We start from the raw sequence: 26,502 nt of genomic DNA, 5'->3' as shown, positions 1-26,502 counted from the left end.
AGGGGCAAGATTTGCCTGACTGTGGTAAGTGATGGGTTTTGATGTGAAGACTACAACAAACTTGTTCATATACATCACTGAATGAGAAATTGAAGTGCTCTTTCAGCTGTTGTTAACGTTTTCTGGGTCTTTCATGGAAATTTGTAAGAGAAGCCTACCATTATCCTGTAGCTTTTCCCTGATGTAGGTAGGATTAAGGCATAACAGCACACTTCTCTAGCTCTTGAGACTGGCTTGCCTTGGATTGCCATTGGATTGCCATTTTGGTAATGAACAGCATTTTATGGAAGTCCTTCTAGACAAAGCTCTTTGAGGGTGGACTAAAGGCATGATTTATCCAATTATCTTCCTGCCTTGAGATCAAAATGTATTTTAGAAACAGTCCAAATCCTACAAGGAATCGGAGCCTTAGAATAGCATGTTCTGATACCATCACCAGTAGCTGGACTGCAAGGTTGCATTTTCCTTACTTGTAAATGAGGAAGGCGAACACTGAAATGCTGGGTTTTACCCTGTTCCTTTTCTGATGAATCAAGCAGGTCTGAAAGGCCATTAAAATAGCTGACTGGCTTTAGCCTCGTTTCCTAAATATGTGACAGTTGTACAGTTGCTTTCCTTGTCCCCAAGGCCTTTGTGCTATGGGCTAGTCTCAGCTGAGTTTGAAAGAGTTATCAAAGATGACTGAACTTTTTTTGAGTCTTATGTAAATAATTGATTATGAGGAATTTAAGAAACCTTTGAAAGTAAGTTCAAAATGATTGATCCATTCAGAGTGAGAACTGAAGTCGGGTGTTAACTTTGTGGCAGCTGTCAGTCAGTCACCTTGTGTTACTGAGCTGTTAACAGCTGGAGTGAGTTCTTAGGGACATTGTCCCTTGCTTACTGGATAACTGGGGGAAAATACATATTTTGGAGTAGAAGGCATTAGGTCACAAAACCTCAGGGTGCCAAGCTTTGCTAATGTCCCTGCTCTCAGGAAAATGACTCACTATAAAAATACTAAATGTGGTAGATCTGGTTTTTGTAGTTTTACCTGAGGATTACGTATAGGACTCTTCATGTGACTCATGGAAGTTGGGCCCTTCAGCTGAAGGGAAGTGGTTAGTTAAATATTTCCTAAAAGCAGTTTTCTGCAGTCTTTTTCTTGGTGAAATAACCCAGACAGCAGCTAATCCATTTGCTTACTGATTTAGTAATCAGTAGTTCTTCAGTCATCTTTATAGTTGTCTGGGAAAACAGAACTGAATTTCTTTGAAGGCTGGGAGCAATTTCTTTCTGAAGTCATACGGAACAGAAATTACTAGACTAATGCTGTACTCTCAGTTCCTCTGCAAGTTAGAGACAGTTTAAGGAAGCTTTTAGGGATCTGGTTTATTCAAAGATGATAGCTTAGTGCTTTTTTGCCTTTGCATTTCAGGATCTTAATTTTATCAATTTCCTGGTCTTACACATCCTCCTATTTGTATGTCAGGAACTCCAGACTATGAACCAGTATGTGGCCGACCCCATGGAGTCCGAATGGGTCAGGATGGTAACTTGATTGTGGTGGATTCCTATTTAGGCCTGTACAGAGTCAATACAAGGACAGGAGAGAAAACCCTCCTGCTATCAAGTGAAAAAGGTGATGCTACAGTTAGTGGGGAAGTAAATTGATCTTAGGTTTGGTCCTCATGCTTATGCATAAATTGGAATATCAAGGCACTTTAATCAGTTGAGATCAGTGTGGGGTGTGGGGATCAGGACTGATTGACAGCCCATTTGCTTTATGTTTTTGAGATTGTTTAAAAAATAAAAAGAAAATACAAGCAATTGTATTTGTTAGAGGTGTTTAATATGTGTTACATTCAGCTGCCACCTAAACGTATTTCCATGCAAATTAAAGTAATTTGGATCTTAGGACAAAATAGGGGTAGAATTAACTCTGAGATTTGGAATTGCAATGTCTGAAATCTTTAGCTTGTGTGGATCTGAATAATTTTGAACACTTGGTGGTTTTGTGCTTATTTTAATCAGTTGTCATTTTCATTAACCAGGTGTGGATGGGCTGCCTTTCATTTTCCTGAATGGATTAGAAATATCAAAGAAAAATGTGATTTATTTTACGGATTCAAGTAGCAAGTGGGAAAGACAACATCACAAATATGAGGTGAGATGGGGTAATCTTTGTAGCCATTTGCTCAGGCAGCTTCACTGTTAGTTTTTGTGCTGGCAGCACCATGTAGCAGGCTGCAGAAGGGACATGATTTTTGTGCTTGTGTGTTTTAGCCAAGCATGGTTTGAATGTTAGAGCCCCGAGGCAGAGGATGGGCTGTGCTATTCTGTAGCTGCTTTTCTGAAAAAAAAAGCAATCCCAAACCCTCCATAACCTCTGGGTATGACTACCCAGAGAAGTTGTCATGTGATACACTAGAGTCCGGATTTTTAGAGCCTGTTCTTTCTCCCTGGTATGTCTACAAGCATGTTCTTATACCACAGTAAATTCAAGGTAGGAAATTGCTGGTGTGCTTGAAGTCTCTTTTCTTCGTAGTCATAGCCTTTGTGTAAAACATTATTTAGAACACATTGTCTGTTTGTAAAGCTGAAATTAATTGAGGTCACAGATGTAAAGCTTATGTAAAGTCTTTATTACCAGAACTGGGGATAAAATTAAGGAAGGAGAGGAATCACATGAAGGAAAATATACTTAAGGGGTGGGAATCAACATCCAAGTTATTAAAGGAAAAAAAGAGAACAGTTGAAATCTCTTATGGGTTGCTTGCTGTTTTTTAAAACTATCAGAACTATTGTTTGGTGGAACATCATCTTTGTCACTTGGCATTTCAGACTTGACAGGGGGTTGCCAGTACAACTGACAAGCATAAAGACAGTTTCCTCTTCAGAGGGCTTATGTGTATAGAATTCAAAGCTACCCTGTGGCTTTTTACCAGAGGAAACTTCCTCAGATTTTTTCATATCAGAAGTAGAATGTCAGCTGTTTACTTGCTTTAGCAAAACACCCATGAGTGCTCTCCAGTTTGATTTGAAGAAGCTGTAGCTGCTCACAGAAACCACATAGGCCTCAGTAATTTGCTAAAGCAGGAATGGTATTTTGAACTCTGGGCTTTATACCCCCCACATTCCTCCATTTTTGCAAGAATGCTGTGATCAGCCTGGGAAATGCCATGAGCAGAATCCTTTGCTCCTTCAGTCATGCGAGCTTGTTGTTTTTAAGAACATGCCATCTGCCAGTCTGTAAAGTCTGCTTTTATCTAATTAATGTTAACTCAACTTCTGAATCCTTTCGGTTCTAACTGAAACCAGGTATTTTGATAGCCTAGTTTTTCATTAGCTGTATTGATTAAGGTAATTGAAACAAACCATCTTGGTCGCCTCTTGGCCTATGACCCTGTAACAAGGATGGGAAGAAGGATGCTCAGTGGCTTGTACATGGCAAATGGGATTGCACTCTCTCCCTGTGAAGATTACATACCAATAGCAGAAACCAGCATATGCAGAATCATACAGTATGCTGAACATCATCATCCCCCTAGATATAAAATAGGAGTTTATATTACACATTTTTAATCAATTTGTAGCCACGGTTTTCGTGTTGTCACTCTTCTCTTTTTTGGGCTTTGTTAAAAATGTGAACTGAAGATGTGCAGTTCACAGGGTTGCTGCTGGAAACTTGCTCTAAATTACTTTTCTTCTGTTGCAGGAGTCACACACAGGTTTTAGTTTATGCTAGGTGGAGAGTAACAGTTGCTCCTCCCCCTGCCAAATATTTTTTATACCTATTTACTGATATATTTAGCCCTAATTCCCTCATACTCAATTACAATTATCTGGATTGCCCCATTGTTACAGTTGCAACAGACCTGAGAGGACAAGTGTCATTGCATGATGATGATGATGATGAATTAGTGTAACACCTCGTTTTAAAACACTAACATTTTTTTATTTAATGGAAGTTTTTTAAGCCAAATTTAACAGTTTTCATTTAACAGGCATATTTTGTACTAATAGATTTTTTTTTTTAATAGAATGGAGGGGGCACCCTTTATTGTTATGCATAGACAGATGAGGTTTCTGATCAATCACACTTACTCGAGTTTTAGTCTCTTTTTGCATTTACTGCTGCAGAGTCCTTTTTTGTATTTTGAAAAATTCTTTGCATGATCAAAATGATGGAGCTTCCATGCTGTTAAGCTTGCTGTGTTCTGCAGCAGCCATGCTTAACTCATATACAAAATTCCCCTTTTGCAGCTATTGGCTGGATGGAACTAATGCAGGAAAAAAAGAAGGTTTTGTGGACAACCTGCCTGGGCATCCAGACAACATCAGATTATCAAATACAGGCTTATGCAGAGCTGGAATATCTACTACTCGCTTTCCTAGTTTATTTTCTCCTTTTCTGGATGCTTTAGGACCATACCCATCCCTGAAGAGACTTATTGCAAAGGTAACTTTGACACTGTGTGGCATTAACTATTGGTGTCACAAAAATGTTAATTTTTTAAGTATAAAAGAACTTGTTATTCTTCATGAGGAAATGCAAGAGACTGCTTCATCTTTACCAGCCAGCATACCAACACATACTAACATTGATTTTTCTGGAACATATTAGGATTGTTGTGGGTTTTTTTTTTACATATTAACACCCAGTAGTTTTATTGTTGTGTAATATGGAGAATCCATTTATAAAGTAGAAAAATCAGTATTGACAAAAGTATTCCATAATTGCAATCTCTGAGCCTGGTGTTTATAGCAACCTGATCCTGCCAAGGCAGGTGAAGGCACCTTTACAGAAAAGATCAGGACTTTGCTATAGGAATAAAACTCTGCTAAGTAATTTTTGCCAAGCAAGAGTCATGTTACTTTTTTTTAGAAACCATGCTGCCTTTTGCCTAGAGCTTGCACCACTGAAGTGGGTGATTCAGCGACATTCCATCGAGTCCCTCTTATTCCTGTTTTTAGCAAATGGGTGGCTGGAGGAAGTTCAAACAACTTCCACACATTCTTCAGCAAGGAGGCACTGCCTGCACTCTTAAGATTAGTGAGCTTTAGACACTTGCCAGCTTTAGACACAGCCCAGTGGATATTATCAAAAGGTTGTGATGACTGAATCCCACTAGAGCAACATCTGGAAAGCAGTGTATTAATTAGCATTGTCCTTTCTTCCTAGTTGTGGAATTTCTTCCCCAGCCCCTTGACTGAAGTGTTAACACTGTGTACTTCTTTTTCTGAAGCAGGTGACTCCTTTATCATTCTACAGCATTTTTCTTTGCAAACATGGCTTGTTCTTAGAAATTAATGACAAAGGAGATAGTGTGGCAAGCTTCCATGACCCTGATGGCAGCATCACTTGGGCTGTCAGTGATGTCTTTGAGCATGATGGGAAGGTATATCTAGGTAACACAGAGCTGCTTTTTCTTGTGGTGCTACAGTAGACTTTAGAGTTTTTCTAAGCTGGAGGATCAAAAGAAAGAGAGCAGCATTGTTTCAAGCAGCTGTAAATATGGAAGATTGCTACATCACTGAAGAAGAAATGAAACTGATGCTATGTGGTTAAGCAGAAATGAAAACAGAATGCAGAAATACTTGTCTTAGAAGCTTGTGAGAGCCTCAGACTTAAGTAGGTTAAATGTACCGAATCACCTTTGTCTATTGTTCAGAAAAGAGTTATGTATTTTTAAATAGTTACACAGACTAATCCAAGGAATTCAACTCTGTAACAAGGATTCATGTGAGTAAGTAGCCCATATCTTACTGTTGCTCACACTTGCCCTGTTGGAAAAAGTCTTATGTAGGATTTTATTCTTCCTCTTTCCCAGATGCAGAACATACTGCTTTTAATAATGAACAGCAGTTTCTCCACTGTCTTTTCTGTTCAAGTTTTCCATCTGTTCAACTACATCAGCTTCCAGGGAAATTTGACCAAGTACACCTTGCATATACACTTACTCTTTCCCCTCAGTGCTTCTTCCTAGTGCAAAGAAGCCATGTCTTGTCTTGCTAGAAGCTGTATGTAAGGTTCCCTGTGACCATATAAAGGTTCAACAGTGGGCACTGTTAGGTAGCAGGGCAAACAAGCAGAACAGAAGTGTGACCCAGCCATACAGCTTGATCCTGTGGAAAGGTTTAACAGAAGTTCAGTAACAGAAAGATGCAAATTTTGATAGGCAGTTTATTTTTTTCTTTTCCCCAAAAGTGCAGCAGTGAACAGGGTCCTCCGGAAGGGCACTTTCTAAACCAATGTTCAGAACAGCAGAAGTTAAGTACACTCAAAACATGCTACAGCAAAGTATGCTCACATACAGAGAGAGAGAGAGAGAGAAATACAAATCAAATTCATTATAATTGAATCACAATAAATGACAGTTGTTTCATTATGATGAAATATATTTATCTTGTAGAATCAACCTTAAACTGAAAGGGTATCATACCTGCTTTGGGTGTGTGTTTGCATATTATGTGTCCCTATTACAGTTTTATTCCTCAAAATGAAGCAGCCCAGTGCTGGGTAAGCATGTAATAGCTATGTTCATTTATGCTGAAGTGATGATACTGAGTGGTTTTTGGTTTAGGATAATGTAATAAAGTTTTAATTGTATTTCTCCCTGTATGTTATCTACTTTATGAGATTAGATAATTAAAATTCACAGCTCTGTTTTTGATAATACTTTTAAAATAAGAAATAAAAATCACATTTTACTTAAAGCCAACTCTGTACTGTAAGGCCCTTTCATTTAACCCAAATGCCTTCAATGGCCAAGGTACATGTACAGCCACAGTTATATGGTGTATGAAATGAAATATCCATGAAGACTATTTAGTTTTAAAATCACTTAGTTGGGAATTAGCTCTGGGTAAGAATCAAAGTTCCTTCATTCTGTTTTTTTTTAATCATCAAGGATAAGAATTAACACTGTTCATTCAAGGCTGTAAAAATTCTCAGAATTAACTGTTTCATGGAAATGTCACCAGACAAGTGACAACAAACTCCTCTAAAAGCAGTGGAAGGCAGGCAGCTGTTGGCTCCTTTTCTTCTTTCAACTACATGCTTTTGCTGATCAGTTCTTAAGTCTTTACCAAAAGCGCGAGTGAAGCAGGTATTTTCCTGAACCCCTATTCTGATTAATTTAGGACTAATTTAATTCTGAATTTCAATTTAAAACAACATCTACTACCTATGACAGATTTCAGGCATAGTGTGGTTCTCTGACAGCAACTAAGTTATTGAGCCTAGTTACAAAATGCTTTACAGAAGTGTTAATTGGAGTAAAACATCTGGTCACACATACTGAACAATCTGTATCAGTTCTGTCAACTTTCGTATTTGTTATGAGGCAAGAAGTAAATAATTCAAAAGATAATTTCCTTGTTATGGCTCTAGATCACTTTAAGAAAAGACAGTGTTCCATCTGTACCTATAACATAGTTGTTTGTTTTTTTCTATTAAGCAGCCACATAACACATGTTATTTGCACAGAAACAGCTGAAGTAAAACCTGACATACGACCTGGATTCGATAGAACTGTTGAGGATTTAATGTGCAGCAATCAATGTATTTCACACTAGCCTCCACACAGCTACCAAAATAAAGTTTGTACAAAGAACAAATCTAAGTTTCTAACATTATCTGAGCAAAACACTACATAAATGAACTTCAGGTTTAGCTCATGTGCACAAAAATGCTTGAGAGCTTGAAAACAACTTTGGTTTTGTTTTTAAAGACAAAGCAGAGCCTGGAGGATGTTGACAGGCAATACTAAGGCTTGAGAAACAAACAAAAAAACCCAACAAAATAAAACAGGATAAAGCTACAGTTTTAGTGGAGGAAAAAAATAAGTCCTGAGTATCTGAAAGCACGTAAGTAGTCTGAATATCCAAAACCCTCTGCATTTATACAGATGCTGCAGCTGAAAAGTTACCTCTCAAGTGATTTTTTTTTTCCTCCAAATATTTGGTCACTCCAGAGACTTGAAACCATGGGTTAGATGAGATTTGATACAAAAGCCCTGTAAAATCTAACCTGTAGCCTGCCACAGGAGTTTGCAACTCTAAGCTACATGAAGGACAACTTCAGTGCTTCAGAATGAAAAGCTGAGAAGGTTCCACTGATCTTACTGTAGCACTGCTTGGATCCAGTTCGTGCATCTGTGCCCTGGGGCACCTTCACAGTTTTGAACCAGCCATATGTTGTTGCCTACTTAATGATTACTTAGAAGGTTTTATGTGACAGAAGTTGACATCATCATGCTCTCTGTTTGGGTAAAAGATCTGAAATAACTAACTGAAAACTAAATAGTTGTGCCAGAGTTTGTTTGACAAGGGACCAATTATCTTGCCAGATAACACTGTTTACTTGCCCATGAGCAACATGAACTTGCCTTGCAAGAGACACACAACTCAGTGTTTCTAGAATGTTTTGCCAATGAAGCTATACAGAAGTTATATGCTAACTTGGGTTAGCAAGCATAGCTTTGGTATCTTTAAAGATTTAGAAAGAGGTTTGGGTGCAAGTGATAGCTACAATTCAGATAAGCCTAATCAGAAGGTTGAAAAGACAACACATCACCCTTCCAACGGGAAACCAAGTGATAAGGTACTGCAGCCAGACATCTGACACACAGTCCTTTGGTGTGAAGGCCACTTACTGCAGGTTCTCAGTAGTTATGTCTCATCCAAAAAGCAACACTCTAAGAAGCACTTAAACTGCCTAAAACAGCCCTCCTAACCTAACTTCTAGTGAGCAATCATTTACTTATTTTTTGCTAGTTTGCTCTCAAAGTGACTTACCTTCAAAAAATCTAATAAACATAAGATGTTACACAATTCAAGACGTTTGGAGCTTAGAGACAGATCAACTCTATTGTGGTGCCCTGGCAGGTTTTTGGGGTTTTTTTAGGTATTTTTTTTAGTATTACTTCTGTTCATGTATTAAAACAGACTTAGAAGTTAGCTCAAAACACAGGCACACTTTTCTGAATACTTGTTAGTCTCAATACTCTTGTTTAACTCACTAGGAAGCCTATATTAAACTCCTAGGAGTTTTTTCAGTAGTATGTAGTAACCCATTCCAGCCTTTCAAACTAGCAGGAGGTTGTGACCTTACGTTCTTGTTTGCAAGCTACCAAAGCTGTCCTACAAAATTCACTGGTCTCATTTGAAGTGGTCTTGTTGAAGGAGAATATTTAGCATGTGGATTTTAATTCTGCACAAGACACTTGCTAGTCAGATCCTACAGTTTTGACTCATGCCTTCCTACGCTATTCTGGGCTAGTTTGCTATTGTCATTAACAGCTTTGAGCTTGATACAGGAAACCTATACTTAAACATTATACTTTTTAAGAAATGACACTCTGACACTGAATATGGGTGAGCATTACTGTGCAATAGCACCTGCCCATCTAACCTGACCCAAATACACGTTTATTAATTTTTAGAACAAAATAAACTGTTCAGATTCATAGATATAGGTTCACCTCTGTGTCTGTGATATGAAAAGGTACTTGAAAGACAAAGGTGGTAATCAACTATCTGAGCAAGACAGATTAGCTGTGTCTAACGATTCAGTTACAGTTCAGCTGTAAAATATACATATTGCACAAGGCAACCAGCTAAAGACAAGGGGTTTTCTTCCAAACAGGGTTTGAAAAGCCCATGAAGTCTTCCAGCTGTGATCAGCAAGAGTTACAGAGACAGACCTGCAGTCACTGGAGAAACTGGTCAGTGGGAGCTGATTGCAAGAGGCTCTTAAGTGCCTTACAAGGACTGTGCAGAAAACCTCCGAGCTCGAACGCCGTGATTGTTGAACATGAGCCGTGGGTCAAACCTGTACCTACAGGAAGGAAGAGAGTCTGTGTCAGCTACAGCAGTGACCACTGCCTCTGGAAACAGCTCATTTCTAGAATAGCTCTGGTATAAGGTTATATCACTAGCTGCTTTCTTAACAGTATGCAGTAAGGACAATCCCCCATCACATTACAACAGATTCGTTATAACCATGCAATTAAGGAGCTGACAGACTCCAAGGAAATAAATACAGCTGCAGCATACCAACAGCATATTGGCATGTGTGACACTAAGTGTCTGAGAGATGCATTCTAACAGAAAGCTTTGCTGCCTCAAATTACAAACGGAATTAGCACAACTTAAGGGCATTTAAAATAGTGCTTAAAAACAGCTTCAGTCCAAATAATCATAGCTGAATTTTGACATAAGAATTGCTGTTTGCCTACAACAACTGGCTAATACATTCTGCTTAGGTCCTGCAGGAAACATTAACAACATCTCCAGGAACAAACAGATCAAGTATTTGGGAAATGCCTACATACAGAAACCTGCAGAGCTTTTCCTTGTTTGCAGGCAAACCTGAGGCCCCTTGTCTATGGATACTGAGCATTGCTGTGAGGTTCAGCTATTCTAAGACAGCAATGGCTGACGAGACTTAAAGTAGTGCCATTGATACCATCAAGTTACATTTGGTAGGTAAATTAAAAGAGATTTAACGTAAAGAAGTAGCAGAATCAAGAAAGCACCTCTATTACACAACAGCGTGTCAGTAATATGATATTCCATTATAAATACCCTCTATAAAAGCTCAATTTTAAAAATGGTTATATTTAGAAGTATTGTAACAATGAATTGAAGCAGTGTTTACCCAGGATCGAAGACACCCGGTGTACGGCAGGTAGCCCCCGAACAGGACTGCAGCATCATCAGCCGATAGTTCATCTTCTCCAGAATTTCTTGATCAATCGTTTTAGCAATGTTATTGATCTGGTGCGGATCTGCAGTCAAGTTATACACTTCCACAAACACCTGCAGAAGAAAATTCCTGCACTGTATTAAGTCCTAAATGCTAATTAACACTTTATGGTAGCATATAGCCTGAAATGTAACTTTCCGCTACGCTGCAGCATCCCCACACGTAAGCTGTGTTTAGCCATGTAAGTGGTCAAAGACTGGACAGCATGTAGATAAAGCCAAGGATTTGCCACCAGTTGGAAAGGCTTTTACTTCTGCCTAAAGTACTCACCTGCTACACTGCAGATTTTTTCTACCACATAAATGGAACTTGTCTTATGGCTGTAAGATCACAGGAAGACACCGTGGGTAAGCTGCCTGTCTTTTTATTAATGGAGGATTTCAGGGCCGATTTGTGTTTTGGTAGACAGAATCTCTACACCATTCTGTGGCATAAATACTAGTCAAACCTATCACAAGAATTCACCTGGGGTTTTGTCTGTGCTAGAATAGCAGGCCTGGCTGCAGATGATGGTGATTAAAACTGGTTGGGTTGTGTCTAAATTAGATAAAGATGCACCTGGGCAGACTTTGGTTGCAAGTTTTCTTTTAAGGTTCACTGTAAGGTTTTAAAAGCCACATCGCTGCATCTTGCCAATACTGTTACTCTTAATTTAGCTGACCCAGGTAAGCAGAGTCACCCAAAAAGTTGCAGCCATACATCTTTACTGACAAAACTGACATGAAGTATATGCTCAAATCAACTTTGGAGTCTACTTTTTTTACGAATAAAGCTGCATTTCACTTCATCATAAGTTATCAGAAAGTAGAGCACCAAGTTTTGCACATACAGCAAGTGCTCCACTGATGAGATATGAACAGTTTCTGAAGGGGGGACATTATGTCACTTAATACCCAGGTTAGAGGCATTTCTCACAGTTAAACATTTGTTTTGCCCAGCAAACAAGTAAGCAATAGAAGAGAAATAGTCTAGGATTTCTGTTCTTCCCAAGGAAAAAGAGTCACAGCTGAACCTAAGAACAGCAGAGACACAGAGTAGCAGAAAATATCTGTGGTACAGAAGACTGCCACAGGGAACCAGGGTATGACAGAGAATTGAACTCAGCACAGAGAAGTGAACCCAGCACAGCTGCCCATGAAGCTGTTAGGTGACACCCAAAGGCGATAATCATAGTTTAGGCTACTCTCCCTTCCTCACTCCCTTCCCACCCCCACCCCTTCTTTTTTCCTTCCCAGAACCCCACCAGAGTTTTGGTTAAACATTCCCACCAGTCGATAAATACTTCACTGTTTATCCTGTGAGCATGAAGCTATGCTTCAGAATACTTTATGGAAACCTTGGGAGCAGATAAGAGCGCAGACAGTTGCTCAGGCAGTTATGAACAGTTGATATTTGCTAGTTGGACAGAAACTTACCTCCCGGTCATCAAATTCACAGTACTGCAGGTCCCAGGAAGCTGACAGCGTCCTTACACAAGCATATGTGTTGTTGTAGGAATCTTCACAGACACAGTCTGGGAAGCAGTGCTGTGAAGTGAGCAGTGAACACAAACTTCAAAGCAGGAAAAAAAGATGAACTAGAAATTCTCTTCCTTAAGTGTATACCAGCTCAAGAAAACTGCAGTTAACGGGTGAACACCAGGATCCTAGTCTAACACACACAACTCTGCTCTGGGGATTTTAAGCAAAAACTGAGCTCTTCTTAATTTGAGAACGTGTCATTACTAAAATCACCACGATTTCTGTCTGGGAAGCTAATATATATACACTGAAGAGATAAACACAACACACACTACTGAAGACAGTGCCGAAGGGAAGCTTTACTTAGAACAAACCTCCTTTGATTAGGGAAGTAGTAACTTAACTAATAGTCACAGGTAAGAATCATGTGACAAGATCACTGGAAGTTTAGAAAAACATGTCACTGCCACCCACTTTGCCAAGCTCACACCTTCCTCTGTGTTTCTCCAGCCCTGAGGCCCTGTAGATTCCCACTGAAAGGGTGACTGTGTTCTGTATTATCACATGGACATAGCAGTTCCACATGTCTGGATGTCTCTTAGATTCTTAAATGCTGCACAGGACCTGCAGAGCTAGCTCGTACTTACCAAGACACTGGGAGCTTACTTTTAGAACACCAGGTTAGTCCATAAAACAAACAGGTTTAATTCAGCAGCTATTTTCTAGTATCAGCAGATCGTGCCTTGCTTACCGTGACTCCAGGTCCTAGGCCAGGACAGGTAGGATCACTGCCATTGTATCCTTCTCCTTGATACTCCACCAAGAAGTCTGACCTCCATGTCACATTTTTGTCTCCTCTCTAGGAGGAGAGGTTAACATGACTTAGTATCCACTACGCCATGAAACATCCGTGGTGTAACACTAACACTGCTCACTGCTTACAAGGCAGTTTGAGTCATGGTCTGACTAGTTTGAGTCAATCTTCAAATAATATTTAGCCTTAAGTTAGAATGTCTTGTGTAACTGGCAGACAAGGATCCAACTTCAAATACCATTAGTACATCATCTTGTGAGGGTTTAAAATACTATCTTCCATTTATAAATAAGAATAATGCAGTAATACCAAATAGGAACCACATGGCCAGATACTACCGTGCTACAGACAAGATCCCTTTTCCATATACAACAAAACAATGTTTCCCAGTTTTGATTCCATTAGAATTTAAAGTAGATGCTTTTTACCTGCTTCTGCCTAGAGAACAGCTTAAGGTTTGGATACAAGGTTTTAAAAGCAAAGCACTTAAATCTGCTTTAAATCTGGATGATCTCCTACATTTCCAAGTAAGCTGCCTTCAATTTAGAGACTGAATTTAATTAAAAATAAAAGGATCAACTGCAAGCAGCTTTATTCTGATCACCTATTGCAAAGGTGAGGTTTACTTTATGAAACCACATGCACTTTTCCAGAGTTTAGGGGGAAACACTAATTCAACCAAAAACTGAGGCAAACCAAAGATTTAGGTCTGCTTTTCTCCTATGTCTATGCTGAGAAATCCTCAGGGGATAAAGGATGCAAGATGGAAACAATATTCAGCCTTCAAAACAGGAATTATTACAAACAAGCAGGATTAGCTGAAGAATCACACACACAAAAAAGCTTACTAAACAACCACCAAGTTGTGGGGCTTATGAAAATATATCTGCATTTAAACAAGACACCTACTTTTTTCAGTAACATCCCATGCAAAAATGACATCAAGGAAAGAGCGTGGGTTATGAGTTGACCCCGTCTAACAAAGGAAGTGGCATTCATTTTGAAAAATAACCCCTGCAAGAATTACCAGTTACTATCCCTGTCCATGTACTTACCAACAGTGGCAACAGTGACATCCCATCCATCTGGGTCTTATTCAAGTCGTACCCCGCGATATCCAGAATAGTGGGACCCAAATCAATATTTGCAACAAGCATCTGCAGGGTGAGGAAAACTTACTTCAGAAGACCAGAACCTAACAGATGTGATAATGAGACTTCTGTATTTTAAGTACTTGTAATTTTAGGTACTCCACAACACTACTGAATTCATCTTTATAACAGACCCTGTAACATCCACAAGTAATGGTAGGGTCTTTGGAAAGTGAGCTTCACACTTCATTTCCTTTTGTAGCCTGCAATTACTTAAACTTACTGATTCAAGCAAGAGCAGCTTTTCAGAATGAGGTCTTGGCACTTCCTACCATGGCATATATTTTGTTTCATTGATACATACATATCTGCAGGAGGATAAATTATTACCTAAAGCTGATAACTGAAGCAATATTAAAAGTACACCCGCTCTCTTATTTCACTTCTTTCTTACCTTGTTTGTCTGATTCGGTTTTATCCCCGGTCCTCGAACTAGCAATGGAACTTTGATATCAAACTCATAGAGCTGCCGTTTGTCTATTGGCAAAGAAAACTGGCCTATGCAATAGAAAATGGAAAAAGTTAAGTGGCTTCTGGTTTTAAGTTTTAGGAGTCTTGTGTTACACAATTTCCCAGCAGCCAATTTTAAGAAGTCAGAACAGGTTCTTAACTACATTAACAACGTGGAGGATAGGAATTGTATAAGCTGTACCTTACAAATGTTAACAGCTTAGATACTGCATTTTTAGCTGTACAAGATGATACAGACAGGTCTTTACTGGCTATCTCTCATGGCAACTCTTCCTCCACAACAGAGACCTTTCCTCCATTTTTGTCCCAATTTTATGTGTACCAGGATACAGTGGTAGAGATTAATGCTAAAACCCCCAACCAAACAAAAAATAAACAATAAAATCCCCAAGCATCCCACACTGCAACTTCAGATTGCTTTGCAACTTCAATCAGTACTTCTCATGTCTACAATTTTCCACAGCTGCTCTTTCCATTTTCTGGGGTGGTCACAAGAGTGAAATACTATGTGACTCCTGGATTTTCTACAAAAGTTCAGTAAGCAGTGAATATGTTACCAGTGTGGAAGCCATTGTCTGATGTGTAAAAGATGTATGTGTTGTCCAGTTCTCCATTCAGTTCCAGTTTCTTCACTAGTTTCTCTACCAGGTCATCTACTGACAGCAGAGTTTGCCACCTATACAGGTAAAGTAATTAATTTTAGAGTATGAAAAATTTAGAGTAATTCTGATTGCAGGTAGGACATTTGTATTCTGCTTCAAGTCAACTGCACGTGGGTTGTAAGTGGATTGTTTGGCTTGCAGATTTTCTGAAAGCAACCTTCACTGATTAATACACTGTACTTTGAGGCTGCAATTTAAGATAGAAATAGGCTGTTTGTCTTCAGTTCTTGTTGATTTAATTTTGAGGAAGATGTCAAAACACCGATTAGCTCTTATCTGGAGACAGTCAAGAGCAACTCTGAAGCAACACAGTGGCAAAGAGTCAGGGTTATCTCCTGCAAGCTTGCTTGTTATTAGCTCTTTATATGCAGTTTTTAATATTGAAATACAAAATTGCCATGAATTTAATTGTCTCTACAGGATCTTTTCTGCTTGAAAACTACATTAGCTGTTTTGTATTACTCATGTAATATCAGGGTCCATTATTGCAATGTATCTAAAGCCTTGAACACCTACAAGTTATTCTTTCCTTTGTCATGGGGTTTGCTGCTGACACAAGTGACTGCCTTCTTTTTAAAGAAAACCTGTTGTGCACTGAAAGAGAAACAGTAGAGACACTGAACATGACTGGTCTCTTTTATGATAAAGGATGGCAGCATTTGGGGGCAAAATACTTCTAAAATCAATGACAAGTTTCTTTGCAAAAAGTAAACAGAAAGTCAGGTTTGCCAAGACAGATGAACTATTCCAGGTAATTAGACATCTCTTGTCTGACTTGTTTCAACCCTTTAAAAATTACTACTTCTCTTTAAAAAAAGAAACAAAACAAAAACATTAGAAGTTGTCAGTAGAAATCTTAAGCAATAACAAAAATTCTTACCTCTTTCTATAAGCATCATCAAGAAACTGTATCGAAGAGTTAGTCATTGGAGTCTTTGCTTGCCGAATTAACCAGTGCTTGTTCTAAAGAAAGTAAAAAAACAACAAACAAAACGTGTGCAGGAGAGAAGTACCAACCTTTACACCCTTCTTAGACCAATTACAACAGAAATGTTGTTTAGGGTAAAACATACACATGATCCCTGTGAAACATCCAGGCAATGTGATCAAACTGACCTGCCTCCAAGTTTCTCTCTTGGTTAATGTAAAATCTAAGTTGGAAGAGTGGAATATATTACAGCTCCATTATGCTCATCCCTTTGTGAGAAGAAAATAGCTATGGATCTTTTCAAAGCAATTCAGGGAAAAAAAAAAATAGTGAAAGAAGTTTGGGAAAGCTCTCCCAGAAAGATGCCTGATGAAAAAAAAAATTGAAGGACTGAGCAGCATTGTGCGGACTTTGTTGGCAAAGTTAAGTTATTTTCAGACTAAGATTGGTGACTATCCTAACAGATATAAAGAGGTGGGGAAAAACTCCTGCATCAAAAGCAATTATGAGTACCTAATTTAGGGACAGGCGAGGACAAAGATCTGTAATGGTACCACTATCAGATTCCTGGTAACACATGAACTCAGCACTAGATACTATTGAGGTGAACAGAAACATCTTTTTTTTTTTTTTTTTACTCCAAAACAAGAGCATTTCTTTAGCTGAAGTGTTACTGATTCTTCTAGCCACGTCCCCAGTTTTCAGAAACAGTTCCTCTATTTCTCTCCTCACTCATCGTCCCAATGTAACTGATAAATTAACTCATACGATAATTGATACTCCTGATACTCCCACATTGTGAAGCACCAGTCTGAGCTGGGTCAGCTGCTGTATAAATCCCTGGGAAGGTCTGTTGTGAGCAACCTGAAGGGCAGTATTAGTGGGAAGCAGAATAAAGGAGAAAGTCATGTCAATGCAGCTTTACACTTTTAGTAGGTCAGAGATGACTGCTCACCACCCTCAGCTTGAGCCTGTATTTAGCTGGTCACTCCTCTCCATACAGCCTCTCCTTATGCAATTTCTGTCCTGTCATGAGCAAATTACTCTGAACGTGCTCAGGCTTTAGGGACACACAATGAAGTGACTCAGATCTCCTGCAATTCAGTTCCCTCTTTTTCCTGTTCTTGCAGACTGAACGACAGATTTTTGACATGGAGACTTGATACCATGTGCAGTTTCTTTTAATTTGTTGCATTCAGATCTCTCTTTTATAGTAGTTGTAAAGCAATTCTCTGGAGAGACACTAAGCCTACCTCAACAAAAATACACAGCGTCAAGACTGAACACCTAGGGATTGCGTGTCTGTTGTGAGAGGAAAAAGTAAGAAATGACATTACAAACCCCATCCCCAGGACAGTAGAAGTTTGTCAGAGAATGAAGGAGTTGATAGCATCTCCTGTGCACCAGCAACCTTTCACAAGAGGGGGACTCAGGTGAAGCCTTCCATAAGGTACAACCATGCTAAGTAACTCCAGTAGGTAAGTCAGCTACTGCAATAGAACCTTCCTCTTTTTTGGAGTATTTTATTCTTCCTACCTTTATCTGAAGTTTAAAAAACTTCACACAGCACCTAAACACCTTTGTGTGTTTCAAACTTAACACTGACTCAGGCTCCTCAAATCTGCTTCCCTTTAAGTCCCTGCCAAGTCTCTTTCATCAGTTACATACAAAGCTGTCCACCAATCCCTCTGCCTCCTTACATCCCATTCTCAAAGAAATCTTAGGATATCCTGAGACAGCATACCATATCTTACCAGCAGAATTTGAACACAGTTGTGCTCTGATTTTGCAGGAAAAACAATGCATGCAAGAGAAATACCCAACACGTTTCTTAATCAGCTTCTCTCTCAGTAAAGTTTAGACAAACCACTGATCTGGGCTACCAACAGTCCCGCTTGGAAAACCAGACAGCTACCCATCATTTGATATAGTTCATAGCTGAGGATCCTAAGCAAAAGTTAAAGTGTGCATCGCTGGCCAGAGTCTGACAACAACTTAATTCCTATTTTTCATGCAGATTCTCTCTAGATGGCCCCTTTTAGTGTCCCTTGCCCACATACTGCATAAGGAAGCTAGGCAGCATTAATTTAGGACTCAAGACTGTACAATGCAAAACTGTCTAGCAAGTGTTACAACATCAATGACTGGAGGGGCTGAGCCTACGTACGTGTTTATTGCCACTGCAGGAATTGTGCTTATCCTAGACAACAGTGAAGCTGAAAGAAGAGTTAGGCTTCAAGACTGCAACACTGGCAGTTACAGAAACACACATTGTCAATGATCACAGCTATTTTGTGTCTAGGAAGAAGGTAATGCTAGCCTGTTCCTATTGTGAAACCTAGTAAAACTGCTATATCCACAGATACTAACTACCAAACATTAAGAAAGTCTGTTATTTTGTCTTGTTTTACCACAGGCACATGCAGAGCTTTTGCTTTACACAAGGGAACTCCCACACTGTATTTTTTGGCAAGCTGTTGACTTTGTTGGTCAAGCTCTTTCTGGCTCACTATTTTCAAAGTGTTCAGTTATTACAGTAATGGAGTCTAAGATAAAGTTAGGGATCCTTTCATGGAGAAACAAGGTCTGATTTCCATTCCCTAGTTCAAAACTTAACAGGTTGGGCTAAAGTACTTGCTACTGCCTGCAGTTCTTTTCTCCCCTTTCATTCATGTTTTCATATCACACTGATAAGCACATAGTTATTTTGCAAGCTACAATCCTCAGCTAAAAAACAAGTTTCACCCTGTACTACATGAGTCACAGTGACCTTTGAAGAGGGGTCACTGGGCTCCAGATAGGCATTTAGGCAATGGTATTTCTTAAGATTGGGGGCAAATCTTCAAGTGAATTAGTTGAACATGGAACGGGAGAGACCTCTATATTTTAAACTAATTGAATCAAAAATACAAAGCCTCCATGAGTGAAATACCTCACCAGATTAACTGTTTGTGACTTTCACTTATTGGCAGAGTAAGCAGCAGCGGATTAGTCTGAGTTAGCCCGTATTTGGCCAAGTTTACTGGCAGCAGAAGGGACTGCTTGGTCACAAGGACATCTGAGTTTGTAACATTAGGCTCAGCAATTCTGACTACAGGTTATTTCAACAAATAAAAGGGAAGTCCTTAGTGACCCTGGACCCTGTGATTCATTATTTCGTTAAGTCCTCTGGCTAGGCCAAGATGCTCGTCACCTACGTACAGTTTTGCCAAAAGCTCAAGTAATGGACCACCCATCCAGACCAGCAGATGGACACAGGAAGACATGGCTCTCTTAATTCTTTGTCTGAGTCTTTGTGCTACACAGAACCTATGTTTTCCCCTGAACATACTGACAGCAACAAAAGAACATTTTAAGAGCTTCGGAACAGTCTGCAAATAGGACAAGGGAATGACTTTTTTCCAGTTATCAGGCATAATGCCATTGTACAGCCTTATCATTTTTGCCATTACTTTTTTTTTATTTATTTACAATATAGTGGTTATACAAAGACCTCAAAGTCACAACAAACATACCTTATCCTGGAAGGCTGTTAACATAACTAAATAACAGCGACCATGGCATTGAGCCTATTCTTCTCATCATTTAAACTTACAATGCAACTCAGGGTTATTGCCTACTGCTCTCACCAGCTAGTAAAATAATCTATAGAGATTCTTGCTAGTTAGCTTACCTTTCCATGAATATTAAAATTGCTGTTTCTTGGTGCACTGACATTCTGAAAGCTCTTAGTGTACTGTGGGGCAGCTGTCCAAGGGGAGTGCGGTGCTGGGGTTGAGACCATCATAAAGAAAGGTTCGAAATTAGATTTATACTCCAAGAAGTCCAATGACATGTTGGCCTGTGAACAGTTTTGTTGGAGAAGAAAAGTCATACCTCCAAAGGAAAACAGCAAGTATTTGAAAAATCCAAACTAGACATTCATAACTTAAGAGCTCAGTAGTACTGGGAACATTTAAACAATTTAAACAATTTCAGAAATGTATTGCTTGCTCATCTACAAGTGTCCAGAACAGCAGCTCATGATAAAAAAAAAACAAAACCATACACGTTAAACAAATAATTTGTCTCACATGTCTGAACACTTTTCTACTCCAGATCTTTGCACTATTTAGACCCAGAAAGCTCATCAAAACTTTGTGCTTATTCTAAGTACCGACAAAATCCACCTAAACCCTGCTTTCGTCAAGTAAAACTGGGGCTTTCTTTAACAGTCTGCGTATTTTTGAGGCTCTCAGATGCCATCTCCTGTCTGACATATCCCAGTTTAACAGTTTTCATTGTCTTCAGAAATAGCAACAGTTCTGAAAAAGTTTTTCAGCCCCACTGTTTATAGTGTAGGTTCATTCTGTAGCACATTTCTAGTTTCTAAGGGATCTCACATTTCTGCTGGTGAAAGAAGCAAGAAGCTAGATGTCAAGAAGCTCTAGGGAAGGAGACTGCCAAACTCAACTCACCACTTCACTGCACTTTCATTTTCGTTAGAGCAAATACACAATTTCAAGTAGTGAGTTCCATTTTGGCCTTCCCTTAGTCAGCCTTTGAATTTCAAGATTCAATGGTTATTACTCACAGAGGAGCTCTTCACTATTCCAACCTTGCAACATTTTCCTTTCCTATTTGATTAGTATATGCCATTTTAGATATCCTTCTCTTTCTCTGTAAGAAACAATAGACTAGGAACTCCCTACTCTTCTTTCCTCCTCTAAGCAGGTAGGGCTGGACTCCAGCTAGGTGACAACAGTTACGGAGCTTAAGAAGCGTGTGAAATTCAAAAACCTTGTTTGGAAACCAGTATGATGTAGGTAAACTCACAGAGGTAGCCACTTAAACTTTTGTTTGGAACTTAAACTCCAGCGTGTCAGGACTGCAGTAGACAGAACCAGGTGTTCACATTCTTAATACCAGACTTAAGTAGTCACTTCAAGAAAGCTTGTGGATCCTTTCAGGCAACACAGAAACTTTGCATAAGCAATTTACTCCTGTTCCTGGTCGTTCTCCATTACTACACATTTGGTAGTGCAGGCATGCTGTACACTGCCCATCGAGTGAATTAAACTCAAATACCTGCTCTGAAATGCTGAATACGTTTGGAAACTACAGGCAGAAAGTAGAATGCAACAAATCATAATGCACTGCTGTACCAATAGGTAACACACCATAAGCAAGAGCTCCATGCAGCAACAACTGATTGTTCAAAATCCTTCAGCAGCTTGTAAGCGTCAGAAAAGACTGGTACAATGCCAGTAACAAGATAGACTCAGTGCTGGCTTATCAATTCCAATCTAGCTTTAGACAGTGTAAATCTAAACTTAATCAGACAGCTGTTCAATACCCTAAGAAACATCAACCAGTTCTGTTCCTAATCAGCAGCTGTCTCTGCTCAAGGACCCACTGGAATGAAACTCATTAGGGTCTCAGTGGAAGACTGCAAATCAACTGCACAAGGGGACTTCTCAGAAGAATTTTCCCAAGTGCTGCTATGTGAGCTCCCAATGCTACCAACTCATACACTGTATCAGCATATCAAAGCAAGACTCCAGCTTGGCAGGTGAGGGGAACACACCTCCCTTCCCCCCAAAAAAAAAAAACCTCCAAGCTAGTACTACTTGCTATAAAGGGCCTTGAGAGAGCTAAAGTAACTCTTCCAACTTTCCTTAGAGTATTTGATACCTTTGTTGCCTCTCTTTCCCTTAAGAGGGTAAAGAGGCTAAGGACTCCCCTGGTCAGCTACATATTTTGGCACACTCCATAAAGCACCCTTGCACACCATGGAGCATCAATTAGCCTTTGACATTCCCAAGTTATCAGTTTGACTAGTTAAGAGATTGCAAGATACTGTTGCATCATAATATCTAGCAAACAAAATATGGTGTAAAATTATTTTTAAACGCTCAACTTCCCACTAAAATCTTGGCCCAGTTAACCTGTCACACAAGTTGTGTATTGTAATGAAACATCCTTCTATGAAGAATTTAACCCGCTGCCTGTAAGCATCGTGTTCCTCATGCACACAGCAGTCACTTTTAACCTCTCCATGAGGCTCTTGGCTTGCAACTGGGCAGCTGGAACCCATTTATTTTTTTTTTCTACAGCTCATATGCATAAACCTGTCATTTCTAAACATACCCAGAATCTCACTCTGCTGATTAATGCCCACCCACCATCATGACAGCACGATCACATATTTATGAACAAATGCAGCCTAGGAAATTATCATCCCCACCCTTCCCCACACCCCCAGCATGAAGCCATAAGCAGCTTCTGTAACACAGATGCTGCAAATTTTCTTACCAGTACATCTGTCAGATAATCTACACTGTAGTTCTCACCATGCCTTCGTGCCTTGCCATTTACTGACAGAGTGTAGTTGTAGTACTTTGAATTTTTCTCCTGTGAAAAAGAAAAGTCGTGGGCATATTTATACAAAGTAACATGTACACTGATTACTTCAAATAATCAAAATGAACTGCCAACAAACATTTGTCAAATAGGTTATAAGCATTTGTCTTAAGGATACTGCAAGAATTCTTAAAACTGCTACTCAACAGTCAAACTCATTTTAATGCTATCTCACACTGCTTTGGCTTTACAAGTAGGGTTTTTTCCCCAGGCACTTTAGGAGGAGTAGCATTTGTAAAAGCCAAGGATCTGATAGAGGAAAAAAGGAAAGAAAATTTGCATGAAGTTCTTAGATGCTCTTTAATGACCAGCCAAGTCAGAACATGAACTGGATTACAAAACAACGAAAATTAAGTATTTTAAAAAAGAATGGTTACATACCAAAGCATACCAAAAACTCCAACCGGGAGGGACATGACCTACTCCTCCTGCATCCTCTGCTCCGTACTGAAAAAAGACAGACCATGAATCACAGTTTCAAACATGATGAATAAAAGCTAGAAATTATGTTTCATATTTGTGTGCTTTATTCAACACTACTCAGAAATTGCATTAAGCCAAATTCAATTTCAGAATGGAAAAAACAGAATACACATGCATATAAAAACCACATGTATAGCCTGGTAGAGAAAGCAGGGGTAAATAACCTCAGAAAGACAGTAACTGAAAGCTTAGCATTCACCAGTAAAATTTAAATTTTATTCCCTGTTCTACTCTGCACATGAAATTATGCAGAGATCCTGTAGAATATACAGCACCTAATGGGACAAGACACTGTGAGGGTTTGTGGTAACAGCTCACAAGATACTAAAGAAAATTCTGCATAGACCAACAGCCTCCATCAACCTCTCTCAAAAGGGAATATGAACTTTAAGCAATGCTAGTCTCTTGTCACCTCAGTGCCAAATAATCTACAACAACTAGCCTTTAAGCCAACATAAAAAGGAAAGCAGCTGCTGAATCAGTGCCAAAATCAAAACAGAGAGTGTCTCAGATCAACACAATGGGTCTTCTCAGGGCCACCCTCTCCCATCTACATGGCTCGCCTAATGCAGGGACAGAAGACTATGCTGAGTCAAGGGAAGCTCAGAGCAAGCCAGATAAGTTTCCTTTCCCTAGCTGCCTCAGTAACATCAGCAGAAACAAATTTGTGCCTGGCTAGGAAAATTCTATGTTCCGTTATTCTATTATACCAGCAACACTTTCCACCAAGAGATCCAAGGAAAAGAATGCTGTTAAGAACTCTGTAACTCATCTGGCACCAAATACAATTCCCATTGCACAAGAGGAATACTAGATCTTAGAGCTTTCAGTGCTGAATTTTACAGCTTACCATCTACTATGAAAAACAGCAGCTTAGTTAAATACAGAAAAAAAAAAAAGCATACACACACAAGTGATTCAATATTGGGTACACTGGGTACATTGCACCTGGCCTGGCACTGGCTTGATGGTGTTCTTCAATACCACATGCCAATCCATTTCCCTGAGTCATTAAAATAATAATAATCTCTAAAAATTAACATATCTAAACATACTAAAAAAGCCTTTGAATTCCATCATCCTTTCAAAATTAACTTTTAAAAATGCTCAGACACCTACAGAACCTGATTCTAAGCAGGCCAAGTTAAAGATTTTAACTTGGCATTGTATTTATCCCATCTCAGCAAAGACAACTGTTAATCCAAGTAACACCATTTTAACCATTTTGGGGACCCACCATAAGCCACCATAATATATAAGTTTATCTACAAATATAACAGAATGCTTTAGAAAGGTAGACAAATGCAAACGAACTGTGTCACAGTGGAAAAGTAAGTAAAAAATACCTCATTCAAGTACTTTCCAGCAAAAAACGTTTGATAACCACACATCGTTTTCAGCAGTGCTGGAAAGGTGTGGGGTTCTTGAATCTTCTGCCAGAGCTTGCTGCTACAGTTTCCTTCCAGAGTGTTATTGACAACATGATGATTATGTGGATATTTTCCTGTTAAAATGCTAGCTCGACTGGGGCAGCAAAGGGCACTGGGAACGTACTGGAAATGGAGGATGAAAAGATACAAGATTGATCGTATACAACAATTTTTCCTCAAAATGCAGAGCTTTGAAATACCAGGCACTCTGGACATGCAGAATCACATCCCAAACATTTTCACTAGTGAAAAGCTGCACATGAAACTGTTTTTAGGCTTCTGCAGGACATGCCATTCAACCTCCTCCCACCCTTCAGATTACATGTGGTTCTCATACAGCAGCAAGTATCCATTAACATTTTGTCACTAGATTAACTCTGTTTTACCCACAGCAATACATCAGAACAAGAAAGGCATAGTGCAGGTTTTCAGCATGCATGAAGCCCAAAGTTTTAAGCAGCTTCTTATAATGCCTCTCAGTTTGTAAGAAAGACACCAGATTATTCAGTTTTACTTTGCAGCTTCAGGAAGTTCGCATGAACGCTTTCAGGAAACGAAACTTTCCCCTCTCATGCTCTAAACATGCTCTTGAGGTACACTCATTCTGAGAGCACAAGGAGGTAGAGACTGAATTCAAGAAAACTCAGGCACATACGGACAGGCTTCATAAAACAGGTTTTGAGATTTCAGGTTACCTCAAGCGCAACCAACACGAACGCACACGCGTCAGAAGTTCAAAGAGCAAACGTAAACACTCACTGCATTTAGGAAGGTTATTCCCATCTGCGCAATGAGAGCGTTGGTCTTCTTGAGGGGCGTCTGGAAGAAAGGCAGCAGACCCAGGTCAGTGACAGCCCTACAGGCAGGGAGCAAAGCGGCAGGGCCGCAGCGGGGGGATGACGGGCCCACCGCCCCTGCGAGGCCTGTGCGGCCGCGGCAGCTCCACCGGTCAGCCCCGGGAGCAGCGGGACGGGGAGCTGGCAGGGGCTTCCTGCGGCTGCGCCCGGCCAGCCCCTGCCTCGATCGGCCCCAGCCCCTGCCTCGATCGGCCCCAGCCCCGCGGCTCCCAGAGCCGCTCCGCCCGCCCGGGGCAGCGCAGCGCGACGCTCCCTCCGGCGGCCCCGAGGCCCCAGTGTTGCCCCCCCGGGGCTCCTCAGGCCGCGGAGCGAGACCGGCGGCCCCGCAGGCCCCCTCAGCAGCCGGAACCAGCCCTGCCTGACGCCGGGCCCTCTCCGCGCTCCCCCGGCTGCCCCTGCCCGCAGCCGGGCACGGCGCGCTGGCCGGGGCGGCGGGAGCAGCCCCCGGGCCGGGCCCCCCGCACCGCCCCCCGGCCCACGGGAGCGCCCGGCGGGAGGCCCAGGGGGGGCCGGGGTTACCATGCCGCCCAGGCAGACGTCCTGGTCGTCGGTGAGGATGAGCACCACGTTGGGCCTCCGCGCCTGGCGGGCTGCCCCGGCCGGGCTCAGCACCAGCAGCACGGCCAGCGCCAGCCCCCGGGCTGCCGCGGCAGGGGACATGGCGGGCAGGCGGAGAGAGAGAGGGACGGAGGGAGCCGGAGCAGCCGGTACCGCCGGACCCCGCGGCGCAGCCGAGATGGGAGCCCCGCTCGGCCCGGCCCGCCCCGGCGTGTGACCCGGGGGGCGGGGGGGCGGGGTCACGTGGCCCGGCTCGCCGCCGCGGCGGGAGCGGCCCCGCCCCTCTCCGTGGCCCCGCCCCTCCCGGGCGGAGCGCCTGGCCCCGCCCCCCGCCTGGCCCCGCCCCCGGGCGCCGTTGCCATGGGGAGGGGGCGGGGCCGCTCCCGGAGCCCGCCGGGCCCGCCCGCTCCGCCGCCCCCTGCTCGGAGGGGGCGCTGTGAACCGGACCCCCCGCGTCCTGCTGCCGCGCGGTCCCGCCCGCTTGCGGTGCCCCTGCGGCCCCGCCGGTGAGCTCTCGGCCTGAAGGAAAGCAC

The 26,502-nt window shown here is 41.1% G+C and overlaps 1 protein-coding gene across 1 annotated transcript; it reads right to left on the bottom strand.

Annotated features, from left to right (window-relative positions):
- Positions 1-6,148: 6,148 nt before the first annotated feature.
- GNS (glucosamine (N-acetyl)-6-sulfatase) lies at positions 6,149-26,185 on the bottom strand. The gene is made up of 14 exons (XM_051622354.1): positions 25,931-26,185; positions 25,314-25,373; positions 24,471-24,677; positions 23,023-23,088; positions 22,534-22,632; positions 19,913-20,080; positions 16,192-16,274; positions 15,207-15,325; positions 14,573-14,676; positions 14,083-14,184; positions 12,965-13,072; positions 12,169-12,279; positions 10,646-10,806; positions 6,149-9,823 (listed from the first exon to the last, which is right to left on the bottom strand). The coding sequence occupies exons 1-14, from the start codon at positions 26,069-26,071 to the stop codon at positions 9,748-9,750; spliced, it is 1,605 nt and encodes a 534-aa protein (XP_051478314.1). The 5' UTR covers positions 26,072-26,185; the 3' UTR covers positions 6,149-9,747.
- Positions 26,186-26,502: the final 317 nt, after the last annotated feature.

This window comes from Apus apus, chromosome 1 (assembly GCF_020740795.1).
Source record: "Apus apus isolate bApuApu2 chromosome 1, bApuApu2.pri.cur, whole genome shotgun sequence".
Lineage (NCBI taxonomy): Eukaryota > Metazoa > Chordata > Aves > Apodiformes > Apodidae > Apus > Apus apus.
The sequence above is the reverse complement of the archived record's forward strand: the minus strand, read 5'-3'. Positions and strand labels throughout refer to the sequence as shown.

What these genes read in the sequence shown, in the direction of transcription:
- GNS (XM_051622354.1), bottom strand. Translation starts at nt 26,071, where the DNA reads ATGTCCCCTGCCGCGGCAGCCCGGGGGCTGGCGCTGGCCGTGCTGCTG. An exon ending in ACGTCTGCCTGGGCGGCATG is followed by an intron (nt 25,374 to 25,930) that starts GTAACCCCGGCC and finishes CCTTTCTTCCAG; the next exon opens with ACGCCCCTCAAGAAGACCAA. An exon ending in ATTTTAATATTCATGGAAAG is followed by an intron (nt 16,275 to 19,912) that starts GTAAGCTAACTA and finishes TACTTTCTTTAG; the next exon opens with AACAAGCACTGGTTAATTCG.